The sequence below is a fragment of the Zalophus californianus genome, chromosome X (assembly GCF_009762305.2).
Source record: "Zalophus californianus isolate mZalCal1 chromosome X, mZalCal1.pri.v2, whole genome shotgun sequence".
In the NCBI taxonomy this organism is placed as follows: Eukaryota; Metazoa; Chordata; class Mammalia; order Carnivora; family Otariidae; genus Zalophus; species Zalophus californianus.
Window position 1 is genome coordinate 38,330,150 of NC_045612.1, and position 18,111 is coordinate 38,348,260.

The 18,111-nt window shown below is 49.7% G+C and overlaps 1 protein-coding gene across 11 annotated transcripts in view; it reads right to left on the minus strand.

The window, feature by feature from the left end:
* Positions 1-18,111, minus strand: part of TMEM164 (transmembrane protein 164) — a 161,527-nt gene that overhangs the window by 24,653 nt on the left and 118,763 nt on the right. For 10 of the 11 annotated variants that reach the window (XM_027607744.2, XM_027607738.2, XM_027607735.2 and 7 more), the window contains one exon: positions 9,548-9,626. The exons of the other annotated variant lie outside the window; for it this stretch is intronic. In XM_027607744.2, the coding sequence (XP_027463545.1) occupies positions 9,548-9,626 (79 nt within the window). The remainder of the gene's footprint in view (positions 1-9,547; positions 9,627-18,111) is intronic. 11 annotated transcript variants of the gene reach the window in all.

The window sequence follows — 18,111 nt, forward strand, 5'->3', positions numbered from 1 at the left end:
TTAAAGATTTTATTTATTTGACAGAGAGCACAAGCAGGGGGAGCAGCAGAGGGAGAGGGAGAGGGAGAAGCCGGCTCCCCGCTGAGCAAGGAGCCCGACGCGGGGCTCGATCCCAGGGCCCTGGGATCATGACCGGAGCCGAAGGCAGACGCTTAATGACTGAGCCACCCAGGCGCCCCGCAGGATAACGTTTTGAGTAGACAAAAGACACCGCATTAGAAAACAGTAATACTGCAATAGTTAGCAAAAGACTTTAAAAAATTAAGGCTTTTAAATGCTCAGGTAATGATGAAGTGCAAAGGGTTTTGTGAAATCCCTATAGCAGCTGTTAACAGGAGAACAACATACATTGACAAAAACATCCTGAGTCCTGCTGAAGCAACTGCGGACAGTCGTCTATGATTTGGCACTGAAGGAAAGGCTGGACGTCATTTGGAGTTAATACAAATGAAGATGTGATTTTTTTTCTCATCCAAGGTCATGGGCCCCCTAAGTCTCGTGGACTTATGAGGATTAAATGGGATCAAGATCAGGCAAAGTAAAACACTTAGCCAGTGCCTAGTTGGTGGAAAGTGCGCAATAAACGTTAGAGCTTGTAAGATATGTAAAATGTGCAGTGTGTGGCTATAGAGTCCTTCATTCATTCAGCCCCCGTAAGACCAAGAACAGAAGAAGGCTTCCTGTCCTCAGGCCGACAGGCAGATACCTGCAGTGCGGTGTGAGAGGGACAGTCGCAGAACACTTCTGGGGGCTGCCTGGAGGAGCTAACTGACGAGGCTGAGTTTTGAAGACAGAACGTGCTCCGGGCCACCAAGTCGGAGAAGGGCATTCCCAGCCGAAGTCTTGCTGTGTTCAGGGTGCGGCGGCATGAAAGTTGCACGGGAAATACAGGGGACCCTATGGATTTTGGTATCCCCCGAGTGCAGGGTACAAAGATGGAAGGAGCATAAAGAGAAGGCTGGGCCTTTGGTGCCCCCTGGAAAATGCACTGTGCTCTGGGGACAAGGGGGAGCCACTGGAAGTTTCCAAATAGGGAAGTGCCATGATCCTATCTGGGCTTTCGGCCCAGCTTTGGAAGCTACAGGGACAGGTTGTTGGGGGGAGACGGGGAGGTTGGAGGTAGGGAGACCGCACAGAGTCAGCTGTCATGGTTGAGGGGAGAGAGGAGTAAGGCCTAGGCCAAGGTAGGAAGAGTGATGGACTTGAGAAAAACTGGGGAGGGCAAAGCAGGAGGACATGGCGAGCTCTCCGCACAGCGGCCAGAATGATCTTTCCAACAAGCATGCCTGATCATGCCAGACTGTCTGCTCAACAGTCTTGGGACAAATGAGAAACCATCTGGAAATAAAGTCGGGTCCTTATCTCACATTGTCTACTGGGATAAATTCCATGTGGATGAAAGATTTAAAGCTTTAAAAGAAAAATGGAACTATTAACACAGGAGGGGAAAAAAAATACAGGATATATTTTTTTGTAGCCTGGCAGTGGAGAAGGACTTCCTAACCATGACTCCAAATTCAGAAGCCAGATAAATTACACAGAAATGTAAAAGAGCCTACCTAAAGAAACCATAAGCAAAGTTAAAAGATGAGTGAGAAAACGGGGAAAAATATCCACAGCTCAGATCACAAAGGGTGAACTCCCCTAATATTTATATACAATATATAGAAATATATTTCGATTATATTGAAATAGAAATATATATAGAAAATATACATAAAACTAGAAATATATTTCTATTGCATATGAATATACAGAAATATAAACAAATATATATATGATAAAGAGCTCCTACAATACAATTTTTTAAAGATTTTATTTATTTATTTATTTAGTTGCGAGCGAGCGAGCGAGAGAGAGAGAGAGAGAGAGAGAGAGAGCGCATGAACAGTGGGAGGGGCAGAGGGAGAGGGAGAAGCAGGCTCCCTGCTGTGCAGTTCCCTGAGATCAGGACCAGAGCCTAAGGCAGACACTTAACCAACTAAGCCACCCAAGGCGCCTCTCCTAAGATTAACTTTTGTTAAAAAGGCCAACAACACAAGGGAAAGATAAGCACACGAGAAGAACACAGAGTTCAAGGAAGAGGAGATTGAATGCCAATTCAAACATGTAAATAGATGCTCCCCTTCATCCAAAGTAAGAGAAATTCAAATTAAGTCGGAATTGCTACACCATTATTTTTACCCATCAGATGGGCAAAAATTGAAACACACTGGAAATACACTCTTTCGGGGAGGGTGTGTGGAAACAGGCATTCTTACCCACTGCCACGGACATTTACAATGGTATGACTTTTATGAATTGGGAAACATCCATCCAAATTATGAACACACATACTCTTTTGATTCAGCAATTCTACTTAGGGGGGATTTATCGTGCTAGATACATGCACACACATGCAAATCAGCGTGGGTACAAGGTCACATGGCACAGTGTTATTTATATCAGCCCAATTCCAAACAACCTAAATGTCTACCAACAGGAGACAGAATAAATAAATTACGATGTACTGTCGTAGCCTTGTGTTACGTTTAACAGCAAGAACCCCAGAGCCATACCAGTGGGTTCAAATCCCGTGTGTGTCCCCTTACTCGCGGAGCCTCAGTTTCCTCACGTGTAAAAGGGATGTAACAGCAACCCTGCCTAAGAGGACTGTGGTGGGGATGAAGTGAGTTCACGTGTGCGAAGAGCTTGAAGCAATGTCTGGCACCTCCTAGTGCTCTATAAAGCCTTGCCATTTCTACTAGACTGTATTTTATCATCCACACAATGGAATGCATGGGCTGTTGTGCAAAAGAATGAAGAAGCTTCCTATGGGCTTCCAGGGAGAGAAATGCTGCTAAAGCAAAACAGTAATGGCAACAAAACAGTCGCACAGTATGCTGTCTGGCGATGTGTGTCTTACAGAGGAGGGAAATAAAATAGTTTTTGAATTTACTTGTATGTGTGAGAAGAAACTCTGGGAGGAGATGCAAAAAACCAAAATGGCGGTTACCTATGGAGTTGTAGGAGGCACCGTGTGGATGTGGGAAAGGGTGGGAAGGTGATCTGTTACAGAATGGTTTTCTGCATTTTAGAGTTTGAACTCTATAAAGGATTTACACAGGAGAAGAATCAACAGGAAAGCAAGCTGGTGTTATGCCCCTTCTTAAAACTTTCACTGGCTCTCCATAGTTCTTAGAATAAAGGCCAAATCCCTGACCACAGCTGACAAAGCCCTCCGTATCTGACCCCTGCCTGCCCCTCAGGCCGGGTCATCCGTCCCCCCCCCCCCCCCCCCCCCGGATCTCCCTTCCCTCCTGCCACAGTGCTGTCGTACGTGTAGTTTTGTGAGGTTATAAGGGTGCACCCCCCCAATCCTACTCTTGCCTAGTGAACCCCCTACGTATCCTTCAGACCTCAGCTGAAATGTCACTTCCTCAGGGAACTCCCCCCCAAACCTCCAAAGTAGATGTTAGTTTTATTCTTAGCTCTCATTAAAGCATGTTCCTTTCCTTCAGAGTACTTACCTCAGTTATAACTATATATTTATTTGTGTGATTATTTGATTCATACATGTCTCCTCCCACTACATTATAAACTCTATGAGGGAAGGGATGGTATCTGGTTTTCACCGATCGGGGCATCCCAAAGGCCAGCGTAGAGCCTGGCAGAAAGAGTGTGCAAATAAGTTGCTATGGTTTGAATGTCTGTGTCCCTCCAAATTCATATGATGAAATCCTAACCACCAAAGATGGATCGTATTAGGGGGTGGGGCCTTTGTAAGGTGTCGTAGGTCATGAGGGTGGAGCCTCCATGAATGGGATTAGTGCCCTTATAAAAGGGGCCCCAGAGAGCTCCCTTGCCCCATCCACCATGTGAGGACGCAGCAAGGAATCGGGAAGAGGGTCCTCCCAAGAAGGCAACCAAGCTGGTGACTTGATCTTGGACTTCCCAGCCTCTGGAGCTGAGAACAAGAAATTTATGTTGTTGATAAGCTACCCAGTTGGTGGTATTTTGTTATAGCTACCAGAAAGGAGAAAGACGTATGTGTCAGATGAATGGGTAAAACAGATGCGGGGGTCGGGGGCTGATTCCCAGGTTCTAGCTGGGGTGACAGGGTGGTGCCATCTGGCAAGGACCACAGGGAGAGCAGCAGGGCTGAGGGGCAGAAAATGAGTACAGCACAGACAGGCTGAGTTTGAGGTGAGCTTGGGGCATTCAGGTGGAGATGCTGAGTGAACAACATGAAAATCTCGTAAGTCTGGGCTGCCGACAGCAATGCGGCGGCCATGACTACTCCGACCGGTGGCCGAACTGTGTGAGCACGTGACCATTTGGGGAGCAGCAGAGCAAGAGGCAAGAGCGGAACAGAACTCTGGGGAAACGAACATGTCAGGGACAGAGGCAAAATAACTCCTGATGGAGGCGTGGGGAGGCATGGTCAGTGAGGCAGGCCCTCAAGAGGGGAGTGTTCCAAAGAGGAGGGATCAACAATGTCCATTGTAGCAGAGAGCTCCGGCAGGATAAATTCTGAGAGGGAGCCATTAGATTTGGTCAGGTAGGCGTCGTTAGTAATGGTCAGCAGTGTTATTTCTGTGAAGAGGTGGGCAGCGGGGAGAGAGATATCCCATGGCAGTGTTCTGAGGGATGGGAGGTAATTGAGTAGACGGGGTCATCAAATGCAGGCAAGTGCCACCCACAGTTATGTTCTGTTCCTGGGGTGATTTCAGGTGGTAAACAGGTAAACGTTTCATTTTTAATAGCTATGCATTTAAAGTGTATTAAAAATATGTCACCAGTGCACTGAATCCGGGATTTTATTGAGCACAAACATATTTTAGAAAAACATATATATGTATATTTATAAATTCATATATATATAAATATAGAGTTATAAATATATAAATGTATACTTATTTATAAATATATAAAACAATTTTTTTAAGATTTTTATTTATTTGCGAGAGAGCGGGGGGAGGGGGCCAGAGAGAGAGGGAGAAGTAGACCCTCCACTATCTTGACCTCAGTCAAAGGCAGATGCTTAGCCGACTGAGCCACCCAGGTGCCCCGCAAACAAATATATTTTAGGAAAAAGAAAAATCAGTAGACTTAAGGACATATACTAAATACATAATAACACAGATGGCTCTGTGGATAAGGCACAAGTTGTCATGCCCAAAGAACTGAAGTTCAGGAAATCTTGTTTGGCTAATAATCTATGAAGATGGTTAGCTGGGAAGGGAAGATGAAAAGAGATGGTGTAGGGTCGAGAGAAACTTTCTTTTTTAGAATGGGAAGACTTCAGCATCCTTCTTGGCTGAAAAGCCAGGAGTGAAAGAAAGAGTTGAAAATCCAGGTAAATGAAACAAAAGGAAAAGAAAAGAAAACCCAAGTACACGAGTGATACTTGATGGCACGGAGTTCCAGAGGATGGGAAGGGAGGCAAGTTAACCACAACACCCCTTCCTCCAAGACAACAGGTAAGGATGGCAGTGGGTGAAGCAGCTTTTAGAGCAGAGGGAAATAACGGAGGGGATTCCTGCCTGGAAATCTCTGTTTTCTCAGTCCTTGGTTGACAGTGGGGAGGACAGGAAGTCTGAGGTGGGTGGTAAAGGTTCAGCACATGACCTCTCAGGGCAATGTGTAGCACAGCTGACCAAAGACAGAACACAAGAGCGATGGTGTTGAGAGCACAATTATAACAGACCATGAAATTTTAGTGGCCCCAAATCTGAATGACTCGAGAGATTTCCCCCAGTAGGCCAAGGCTGGGCACTGGGACTGGATGCTGATCCCCGTGGAAAGGATGAAGGGCTGAAGCACTTTCGGAGCTGGTGAAAGGAAAGCTCCAGTAACTGGTTATAGTAGGACGAGCTAATTGGGAAGGAGAGGAATCCTGAAAGAGTAGAGATTCGGGTCACAGAAAGGGACATAGGGGCTAAGGATCTCAGATAGAGGAGTTTTAGGGGCAGGGGGAGGGCAAGGTCGGTTGGCTGGAGACAAGAGTGACAGAAGTCACTGCAGTGGAGAAGCCCAAACTCCGAGAAGCTGGAATGGGACAAGTCGTCTTCACTAGAAACCCTCATGGATACTGGTGGGAATCGTAATAGAAACGATCGAGTGCCAGGGGCCAAAGGCATTTAGGAATACGGGGAAGCAGCCAAGGGTGGTAGTAGTGATGAAAAAAAAAAAAAAAGGTGGAGAGAATGGTAAAGGAGAAAGCATTTTCATCGAAGGGAGAAATGAAATACTGGTCTGGAAGAGATGGCGGGAGAAGGGGCGCCGACAGCCTATGTGGCTGAATAGGGAGAGCAGCGTCCATTAGAGGGAGCTTCGGGCAAGAGACAGGAGGGCTAGGTGTTCTATGGAGAGCTGGTAACGTCGGTGGCGATGGGGTTCTAAAAACTGTATGGTTGACCCTTGAACACCACGGGTTTGAACTGTGCAGGTCTACTCAGATGTGGATTTTTTCCTGACAAATACAGAACAGTACCAGAAATGTGTTTTCTCTTCCTTATGATTTTCTTCAGAACATTTTCTTTTCTCCAGCTTATTTTATTGTAGGAATACAGTACATAATACATATGGCATACGCACTAGGTGCTAATTGACAGTTTCTCTTACCAGTAAGGCTTCCGGTCAAGAGGAGGCTATTAGGATTTCAATTTAGGGGGGAGTCAGAAGTTGTGCATGGGTATCAGGCTGTGGGGGTGGGGGGACATCCCTAACCTGCGCATTGTTCAAGGATCAACTGTAGTTCCAGAGAGCCAAAGGCAAGGAGCTGGGAGGAGAGGAAACAGAAATTAAAAGACAGGCTGGAGGAAGAACAGAACAGTGGGGGGGGGGGGGGGGGGGGAGGATGTCTTGTTTCCTGCGGCGGTGCCAAAAGACCACAGAAACCAAGGAGGAATGGGATCACGCTGAGCACCACCCAGCCACCCCCAAGCCTTTCAGGAAAACAGGTCTCCTGGCCGTGGGAGGTATCTACAGGAGAGCTGTCTTGCCTTGGGCAGACACTCCGAAGTCAGGTATGTCTGGGAAATTACAAGACTTCTAGGAGAGAGAACCGCCAAACCCCTCAGCTGTTTTGATTTACGGGGAGTCATCTTCCCCCTGCTCACTCCGTATGGATTCGCCCTCTGCAAGGCCCAGGTCCGAGGTTCGGGGCCAAAGGTGAAACCCGCCTTAGGAAATCTAGCCTTTTCTCTAAGCGTGCGTAATTTCCCCCAAGCGAACAGCAGATGACAGCAAAGAGCCAGGAAGGAAGCGGAGGCTTTACAAGGGCCCAGAAATGGTAACAAATGAATCGGATTATGTTCCCCTAGTGCCCTCTGTCGCACTTAATCCCGCTGTATTACAAGTACAACGCTCCCGTCCCCCCTAGACAGGGACTCCCTGTGGCGGGGAATCTCTGATTCCCTGGTGCGAATGCTGGGCACGTAGTAGGGGTTCAACAAAGACACCGTGGGGGCGGCTGGCTGGAGGGGAGACTCCCAACCGGATGTGGTTAGGAGACAGGCACCTGCCTTTTAGGACAACAAAGTGTGTGGGGAAAAGCGCTGCTCTGAGAGGGAAGGCTTTGAATCCTGGCTCTGCTACTTAAGGCTGGGAGCTCGAGGTACCTCACATTTCTGAGCCCTGGTTTTCTCCTCTGTAGAAGGGGCATTTTCCACCAGGGTTGGTTATGATGAGAAGACGCACAGAACGGGCCTAGCGAAGTATCTCGCACACAGGCAACACTCAAGACAAAGTTGGTGTTTACTATGGTCATAATTACTGTTAGAGTTTTTACAGAGGTACCAGAGGAGAGAGGAAAGAATCACTAACAGTGAGATATAAATTGGAATGCAACCTCGGAATCTCTACTTCCTCCGCTCGGTTCCCCCCAAACAGTGCTGCAATAGATCCAACAGAAGGCTGCAGTGGCATCTATGACTTCTAGAAGCTGCAGCTTCCCAGATTGTGGGGTTTTGTGGGGGGGGGTGGAGAGGGCAGTGGGGATGGCTACTTGGTATTTCCCACGTCAGAATAGTCAGCTCGGCTACCTAACAGACTTTTATGGGCACCTCAGAGCACAGATAGGTTTAACTAAGAGCCACGCACCTTTGGCCAGAACTTGCCTCAGCGGGGGGGGGGGGGGGGGGGGGGGGGGTGCAGTCTGGAGCTAGAGACAGCGGCCCGCCTGGTTCTATTCAGAAAGCATGTATCCCCCAGACTTGGATATTATTAGGAAGCTGTTTCCTGCGCCACGGGAGACAGACCTGAAAACTGGCCCACGGCTCCTGGATATTGAGATGTTCCTTAAACTTAGACGGGGGGGGGGGGGGGCGGGATAGTACCTTTAGAGCAAATTAAAAGGAAGTGTTCTCTGACTTGGTGAGACCCCAAGTGGCTGCACGGGGTAAAAACAGCCTCAAAGAATACTGAGACAAATCCTAAGAACGCTGACAGAAACCAGGGCACAGGGGGCCAATCTCTCCACTGGCAGGAGACTCCATGGAGAGCAACTGTGCCCGTCCTCCAACATATCTCGAGGTTGACTTGGTCCTTGAGGCTGGCTTAGGCCAGAAGTTCTCGAGATTTTCCAGGATTCCTGAGTTAGAGGAAGCACAACTTCCAAACCATCTTCTGGTGGCTTCAAGGGCCCATGTGGCCTCATGTCATTTTTAATGCATAGCAATGAAGGACCTGCTGCTTGAATTGAGGTGGGGGAGCGGTCTCCCTGAAGAGTCCCAGCAACCAACATAGAGAGGCTAGTAGCTGAGGCTAGAAGGGGCATGATGCCTTCCAGGTACAGGCCTTTCAGGAAGGTTAGAGCCCTGAGAGGGAGGCCTCTGACAACTCTTCTAGAAGGGATGGGAACTCCCCTTTTATCTACCATGTAAGAGAGGAGGGAGGGGATACTTTAAGGGTCACTGTGAGGTCACAAAGAGTTCAGTCAGTTTCCTTCCTAGGCTGTCTCTACCAAGTTCGTTGTCTCTCCCTTGTGACAAAATCAAGGTCATCAGTGGTTTATTTTATAAGGTGATCACTCTTCTCTTACCTGCTTCTTCCTTCCATCCTATAACCCCACAGTCCCTGAACTTCATGCCCCTCTCAATATCTTCTTTGGTTCTGAGAGGATGGGTATAATGAGCAAGGGCTCAAGGTCCCTCTCTTGAGAGGGCTGGGGGCTTCCATCTCTCTTTCTACCCCTGTGCTGCACACTGAGGCAGGGGGAAGGCACAGCACGAGCGAGTGACAGAGGGTGGGGCGGGGGGGGGGGGGCTCCATGCAAACCCAATGCCACCACAGACGACGAGCCCGAGGCCTAGGCCTTAGGACACACAGTTAGTGGCACCATGCTCGCCCACAAAGGATGGTTCTGAAAAGCCCCCCGGGCTCTTTGCAGGCCTTATCAGTGCCCATCTCCCCACCCCTGGCGTGTGGCATAAGACATCCTGCAGACAGCCGGCCAGGCAGGAGGCCAAGATCCTGACAGACACCCAACAGACTGCCATCCCCCCAAACAGAAGGGCGCGACAAGGTGTGGCAGGGGCACAAAGGTATGGTTCACTGGCCTTACCTCCTTTCCAAAGCAGGTAGATGGGTACCACGTAGAGCATAACATGCTGAATGTAGTAAATCTCCAGTTCGAAGGGGAGCTGTAAGGACAGGAGACGGGGAAGAGGTGTTTCAGAGCAGGAAACACTCATGTCAATAGCTTCTGAAGCGAAACGCCCTTGCTCTTTGGGACCCGCATCGTAACCCCCTCCCATGCGTTTCCGGGGCTCACCTCCCTTCACAATGAGGGAGAAAAAGAATGGAAGGGACAGACACTTAGAACCTAGGCTGGCAGCTTCCAAACCATATTTGGCAGGGATGGTGCTTAAAGAATGTTCCACGAAGAAAGCTAGTTACAATGGAAGAAATGTCACACAGACTAGATCCCGTGGAGGGTCACCATGTATCCTGGTGGTATAGTGAGGATCTGGGTGGTCTCTGCAATGACAAAACCTGCTTAAAATGGTTTATCTAGTGTTTCCCAAACTTAGTGCGCCAGTGCCTATTTTTTTAATAAAGATTTATTTATTTACTTATTTACTTATTTATTTGACAGAGAGAGACGTGAGAGAGGGAACACAAGCAGGGGAAGTCGGAGAGGGCGAAGCAGGCTTCCCGAGGAGCAGGGAGCCCGATGTGGGGCTCGATCCCAGGACCCTGGAATCATGGCCTCAGCTGAAGGCAGGCGCCCAACGACTGAGCCACCCAGGCGCCCCTTCTTTTTTTGTTCACAGAACCCTCAGTAGTCTATGGGATATACTTGAAGAAACACAACCTGATGTCACTTCTCGCTCCTGGTGAGAAGGCGGTTGGGCGGTCTAAAAGCTTATTTCTCGGCTGACATGAAGAACATGTGTAGTAGGATTTCTTATTCCCATTTTCTGGATTTTAAAAAAAAAACAAAGTAGTTTCTAGGTCTGGCTTGGTCTAGATCCAAGACTAGTTTCCCTGCTAGATATTTGGGGTCGGTCCAGAGTTAGCCCTACTTTTGGGTGAAGACCAAGCAGCTGGGCCAATTCTGACAAAGGCTTGCCAAAGGGAGCAGCCCCACCCTCACTCTCCCTCCGACACGCGGGCTCACTTGCTGCGGCTTTCTGCCTCTCTCAAAATGGAAGCTCCGGATTCCCGAAGCAGAGCATGGTTTCCACCTGGCACGGTGGACCGTGCCACAGAGTTTGGCAGAGGGCAAGGAGTGGAAACAGCTGGATGGCCAACTCAATTCTAGAGGGAAAAAAAAAAAAACTTCAGCAACTGGCACGAGGCCTGGCCTCTGGGGCTTCCACGGCCCACAACACACACACACACACACACACACACACACACACACCCCTAAAGGGAAGCCCAGAGAGACAAGGACACCCGGGGGAAGGGTCAGCTGCCTCCCTGTTCCCTACAAGGCAAGCACAGAACCAAGACTGTGCGCTAACAACAGCCCAAGTCTGCCTTGTGCCAAGGGCTGGAACCCAAGGATGGCAGAGCGCCCAGAATGGGGGCTGGGATGACTGTGGACCCTGGAAAGAGACGCTGGTTCTGGCCCTTGAAAATGAAAGCCCACACAGAAGGAAAATTTCCCACGGACCCAGACGGGGCTCAACTACTATTTTATGCTCACAGAGGGACGTAAAATCCCCCCAGAAAGAGACGAGGTTCTACATGGCTCCACAGACCATGCTGGAATTGATGGAAAAGGCTTTGACAGTGGACATCACTAGCATGAGCTTTGGAGGACTCGGAGGCCCGCATTGGAGCCTCACAGTAAGAGGATCTGGGCTCACCCTCTCATCTGGAATTGGGGACTGCTTCATGCTTTTTCAACTGTTTCCAGATCCATGAGCCACTGATGCCTCTCAAAAACCCTGTGAGGTAGGCAGGCCAAGTATCCTTCTTCTTTGACAGATGAGGAAACTGAGGTACAAAAGGGTTAACTAGCTTGACTGTGGTCACCCAGAAAACAGGCAAGGAGGAAAAGGTCCCAGGAGGAAGGTTCAGCCCTCTGGCTGTAATCCGACTCTTTGGCTACCTAAGGGACTTGACCTCTCCCTGGAACAGGCCTGGGGAGCCAGCCATGTCCTCAAGCAGGACCTCTGCTCACCTCCTGGACCCTAGCTGCTGTTTATCCCCTGGACTCTCAGCGCCTGCTTGCTTCTCCCTCCGTTCCAGGCCTCCTGGCCTCCTAGAAATCACACTCTTCACCTGCATGTCCAGGGAAGCAGTTTAGCACTGCGACTACGAGCCACAATTTGGGAGTCTGTCAAATCTGTGCTTCCAGATTTCATTAGGCCCCTCAATAGCCCTATGGACTCCAGCAAGTCACTTAACCTCGCCACCCGTTTCAGCACCAGTAAAATGAAAATAATTACACTGTTCTAAGATTGTTGTCATTTTTAAAAAAATTTTAGAGGTCTTTTTTTTCAGACTTTCTGTGTCAGAGAGAGAGAGCGAGCCCAGGCAGGGCGAGTGGCAGGCAGAGGGAGAAGCAGACTCCCCGCTGAGCAGGGAGCCCGATGCAGGACTCGATCCCAGGACCCTGGGGATCATGACCTGAGCTGAAAGCAGATGCTTAACCGGCTGAGCCACCCAGGTGTCTCAATTTTTTTTTTAAATTTTTAATATAACACACATGCATACAGTACTTGTATGCCTAGAACTAGTAAGCACTTTCTTCACTATCAATTCATCTAGTCCTCCTAACGACTGTGCTGTTCCAATTATCTCCAGATATGAGAAACTGAGGCACAGAGAGGTTTGCTGACTAAGCACACCCAGCTCATGTGGTAACAGAGACAGAATCCAACCCCAGGCAGTCTGGCTCTAGAGTTTATAGTATGAGCCAGCACCCTACCCTCCTGGTCCCCTCTCTCCTAAAGAAGCGTGACACGGCTGTGATCAGTGGGTGTGCGGTAACCCTCCACATGGGAACTGGGCCCAGTCTTTCCCTGTCCGCGCACTCCTCACCGTCGCGGCCTGCTCTGGTCCACTGTGAGCCCAGGCCCCATATCATGCAGTGGCCAGACCTGGCCGACAACACAGGCCTCTCAGCTCCCGAGGCTCTTGGCACTAGCCCTCTGTGACTCTCTAGGCACCCTGGTCACAAATCTCAGGGTGGCTGGGAGGCTGCCCCCCCCCCCCAGAAACATTTTCCTTCCTCAGAGGGCTGCCTCACCCCCTATTTCAAGAGTTCCCCGCCTCAGAAGGGCCATGGAGAGTGTAAAACCAGGTGTGGGCACCGCCGAAAGCCCCAGCCAGAGAGGAGAAAGGGGAGAGAGGCAAAGGAGGAAGTGTGTGTGTGGGGGGGGGGAACTGGGAGAGAAAGGGAGGGAGGAGATGAAAGAGAAGAGGGCAGCGTAAGGGAAAAAAAAAAAAAAACAAGTTGCAGGAAGAAGGGAGCAGAATGGGAGCAAGAATCAACCCCTTGTCATTTCATAACAATGCTTACTAAGTACTTTTGCGTCATGCGCTGGGTACACACTTTTACAGGCGCTATCGCACTTAACCATTACAAGTCTCTGTGAAGCAAGAACAATGGTCATCCCCATTTGACAGATAAGGAAACTGAGCCACAGAGCTGTGAAATGACATCCAAATAAGAGACGGGGCAGGGCGCCTGGGCAGCTCAGTCGGTTGAGTGTCTGGCTCTTGGTTTCAGCTCGTCATGATCTCAGGGTGGTGGGATCGAGCCCCACGGCAGGCTCCATGCTCAGCATGGGGTCTGCTTCAGATTCTCTCTCCCTCTTCCTCTGCCCCTCCTCCCACTCGAGCACATTCTCTCTCTCAAATAAATAAAATCTTAAAAAAAAATGAAGAAGAGATGGGGCAAGGACGGGGGTAAAGGACGTTCAGCACTGAAGAAGAAAACGGGTCGTTTTCTTTACTGAGCACTGATCTGTCCTGAGTCCCCAAAACTTTCTCACAGAGCCTCCGCCACCCTCTTTTCCCCATTTGCACAAACACAATCTGGAAAGTGCCATACTTGCCCCAGAAGTTCCGCTTCGCTGATTCATTTCTGCCCTACAGAGCTCGCATCTGGAATGCTACTCCAACGTACCTATCCTGGTGCCTTTTTAGCTGGAAGATTCCTGAGGCTTTAGACCAAAAGTCCTACCATCACAGCAATTGAAAAACAAAAATCACTAAAAATGTTTTAAACTACACAGGTCATTAGCTTCCTTCTCACACCCAAGACAACATCCTTTTTTTTTTTTTTTTTTTTTTTAATCCAAAGAGCAGACTGATAAACCCCAGCAGGCCTTTGGGTTCAGACTGCCTAAAACATGACGGGCATGGGCTCTGTCCATGGCCAGAGTATGACCTCCTTTCTCCCAGTGCGCAACCCTGCCAGCCAAACCACCATGCTTTGCCATGGAGACAAGCAATCCCATTATGCCCTCCATCCCTGGTCACCTCAGTCACTATAAGAAGCCCCAAACTCTGGGGCACCTGGGTGGCTCAGTTGCTTAAACACCCGACTCATGGTTTTGGCTCAAGTTGTGATCTCGGGATGGTGAGATCGTGCCCCGAGTCTGACTCCATGCTCAGCGTGGAGTCGGCTTGGGATTCTCTCCCTCCCCTCCCCCTGCCTTGTGTGTGCACTTGCTGTGCTCTAAATCAATCAATAAAATATTAAAAAAAAAAAGAAGCCTTAAACTCCCAGGTCACCACCCAACACCTGAATTCTAACCCCCTCCCCCTAATCTGACCTCATCTGCCACCTTCCCTCAGTTCTAGAAACTTGGGCAGCCTACCCTCTGGAACCCACTGACTCTTCATCAGCAAAATCCCCTCTATCCTCAAACTGTCCTCTGAACAGTCCCTTCACCTTCTTGCTCTAACGAAAACCTGGTTCCCTTTCCCTCTGAGGATGCTGCCATCCCTACAGCCCTCTCAAGTGCTGGGTGGTTTGCCTGCCATGTTGCCTTGTGCCACGGGGCCAGGAGGGGGTCCTGTCTGCTCCCCTCTGCTGCTTCTATATTGCTGGCGCTTCCCTGACCATTCTCTCTGCTTCCTTCCTTACCACTCCCCTGATTTCAAGGCCCTTGGCCTCTGCCACCCACCACTCTTCCTACCGCAGTCACCTACAGGCCCTCTCCCCGGGCATTCCCCTTCGTCCTTGAAGACGGTGCCTCCTGCCTCCCTTGCCATTTCTTTCCAACACTCCCATGTCAAAATTCATGTGTTCTCAATAGTTAGCGCTAGCCTGTCATGCACCCCACTCTCCAACCGCCACCTCCTACCGGGCCAACTCACCCGCCTCCTATCCGTCTTCCAACTTCACTGGCACCTCCGGTCCACTGATCCTGCCACCTTTTTACTGCCCCTCACTGACCTGCCGTCCTCGCTTCCATACTTGCCCGTCAGTCCCTCTGCCGTATTCTCAACCCTCCGAACACTCTCCCCTCCTCCATCCTACCTGCCTTGCAAAGCCACATTGCTGGTAAAATCGGACTCTCTGCCCTCATGTCCCTACCCCTGGGGCGAGTGAGCGTGGCCAGAGCAAAATACAAAGCTATGCGGTTGACCCTTTAAATTCATGACAGCAAATTGGGAGCTGGCCCTTAATGCTACCCTATCATCCGTCTACATTCCCAAATCCGTTCACTCTCCTCGCTCCCGGACAACTATTTCACAACTGATCCCACTTTCCTCAAACCTTCCCCCATCCGCCCCAGGCCGATGATTCGGCTTCCTGTTCCATTTTGGGGGGGGGGAGGAGCAACAGGAAAAAGAACATCCACAAGTTCCCACCTCCGCATTTCCCTCCTCTCTGAACCCGCCCCCACAGCTGCCTTTTCTTCTGCTGCTCTTCAGGAACCACCACACTGCAGGCCCGGGCTAGTCCCCTCATTTGTGTGCTAGATTCTATCCTTTCTTGCCGACCCAAGGATGTCACACCAGCAACCATCCCTTTTTTCCACTGGATCATTCCCCTCAGAAAACAAGTAAGTTATAATCTCTCTCATCAGAAGAAACACCCTTGGCCCCCTTCCCCCTAGCCCATGTGACTTCTTTGTACGAACTTTAAATAGCCACCCCTTCTTCATCCCCACGCCAGGGTGTCAGGAAGATCTTCGGCACCTTGTGCAGTCAGCAACATGCTGGTCCTGACCAATTTTCGGGCCTCATCTTCCTTGACCCCTCAGCAGCTTTTATGCAGGTGATCATGCTCTCGTCCTTAAAACACTTTCTGCACTCAGCTTCTAGAATGCCACTCTCTGTTCTTCCCCGACCTCAGTGACTCCCCTTCTCAACCCCCTTTACTGGACCTTCCTTCTGTCCCTCATAGTGGAGGGGCCCAGAATCAAGTCCTTGGCTCTCTTTTCTAGCTACTCTCACTCACTAGATCATCTTATCCAGGCTCCTGGCTCTAAATGCCATCTGGATACTGATGACTTCCAAATATGTCCAGCCTAGAGTCAGGCTGCTAAGATTGAAATTCTAGCTCCATCGTTTGGTTGCACTGTTCTTTTGGGCCAATCCCTTAGTCTTGCTGAGCTCCACCTGGCTCATTTGTAAAACGGGAATGATAATGATGCCTATTGCATCAAGTTGCGGTGAAATTAGGTGAGGTAGTGCATGCAGGGTTCTTGGCCCAGTGCTGGCATACGCTATGTGCACAACATTAGTGGTTGGCACCCTCCTCCTCTTCAGTATTAATCCAGCCAGTAAGTGGTAAAGGCAAGATTTCAATTCCAGCCAATAAGATTTTTTTTTTTTTTTTTGACAGAGTGAGAGAGTGAGCAAAAGAGAGAGAAGGAGCAGGGGGAGGGGCAAAGGGAGAGGGAGAAGCAGACTCCCCGCCGAGCAGGGAGCCTGATGTGGGGCTCGATCCCAGGACCCTGTGATGATGACCTGAGCTGAAGGCAGACACCTAACCGACTGAGCCATCCAGGCGCCCCTCCAGCCACTAAGACTTAATGCCAGGCCTCTCTGGGTCAAAAGCTGGAGCTCTTTTTACCTCGTCATCCTGTGTTAGCAAGAGCCTCCGGCAAAAGATGGTGGAGTCTGGGCCTTCCCCATAGCCCTAAGTCACGCATCAGTGTACTTATCAGGTGACGACCAAGGATAACTTTTAGCTTCCCAATGTGATTCATTCTTTGGGCCCACCCTAGGTGAAAGTTTCTCCCTGGAGACTTACTTATTTCTCAAAGGAATGTCAGTAGCACTCTCATCTTCTTACCCATGACAGTCCTATTCTTACTTTCATCCAATCAATAGAAAGAAAGAAAAAAAAACCACACACACTTACTGAGACACTACTAGGTGGCAGGGAATATGCCTGGCTCTGGATATACGGCAATGATAAAGACACAGTCCCCGCCCTATTAGCTATTAGGGATGATTAGTGTGAATTTTTCTAGTTTCTACAAACCCCCTCTCTCAGAGTATCTACGCATGTAAAGAAAAGAACACGTAATGTAATGGGCGTGGGGGGAGGGCCTATAGACCACCCCCTCACCCCCCCGCCAAAACCCTTTGCTCTCACTGTATCTTCCCCTGTGAGCCCACCCCTGGCCCCAGCAAACACAGCTGCCCATAGCCCTACCAGGTACAGGGCATTCCATCTTACTCTCGTGGTCTGCTGTGGAGAGAGGGACTGGTGAGTGACGGCTGGGGGAGGGGAGATCGGTCCTCCGTTTTGGAGTCCAAACCCCATCAGTGCTGCTCCTGACTTCCTCCTTGGTGCTCAGAGCCCTCAGGAGAGCAGAACAGAGTTGTGGTTGTCAGCCAACTGCCCCCAGCCAGCTCCCTAGTGTCAGAACAAAAGATTTTCGACACGTGAAAGATGCTGTCCGCTCTGGTAGCCCAGCTACTTGAGGAAGTGCCTTTTGGGGTACGAGATACAGCAACCCAGAGCTGCCTGCCACGGCCACGCAAGCCCGTAACAGAACTTACATGAAGCGGCCATCCGGGGCCAGTGAGCCATCACGTATGCTGCAAGGCCTCACTTAGCTATTCCCTTTATCCAAGATGAAAATGATACCCACTAGCTCTTCTTCTCCTACCTCGAACAGACTCAGGAATTACTTAGGAGGGGAGTTAGGACTTAGGAATTAGGGCAAGGTGGAGGAGGAAGACAATGATGCTCATAATGGTGTATACTTACTAACTTTTATGGGCTGAATTGTGTCCTCCCTCCATCCCGTTCCCCCGCCCCACCGCAACCCAGTTCGTATGTTGAAGTCCTAACCCCCAGTACCTCGGAATGAGACTGTCTTTGGAGACAGGGCCCTTCAAGAGGAAATTAGGATAAAATGAGGTCCAATGGGTGGGGTCTAGCTTAATGCCTGCTGTCCTCACAAAAAGAGGAAATTAAGACACAGAGACGCAGAGGAAAGACCACAGGAAGACAGCCGAAGAAGACCATAATCTACAAGCCAAAGAGAGAGGCCCTCAAAAGAAACGGACACTACTGACACCTTGATCTTAGACTTCTAGCCCCCCAAACTATGAGGAAATAAGTTTCTATTGTTTAAGCCACCCAGTCTACGGTATCCGTCATGACAGCCCAAGCAAAAGCAAATGAAGACCCTGATCCACCATATACTATTGAGCCAGGCCCTGTACTAAAGCACTTCACAACTGTGAACT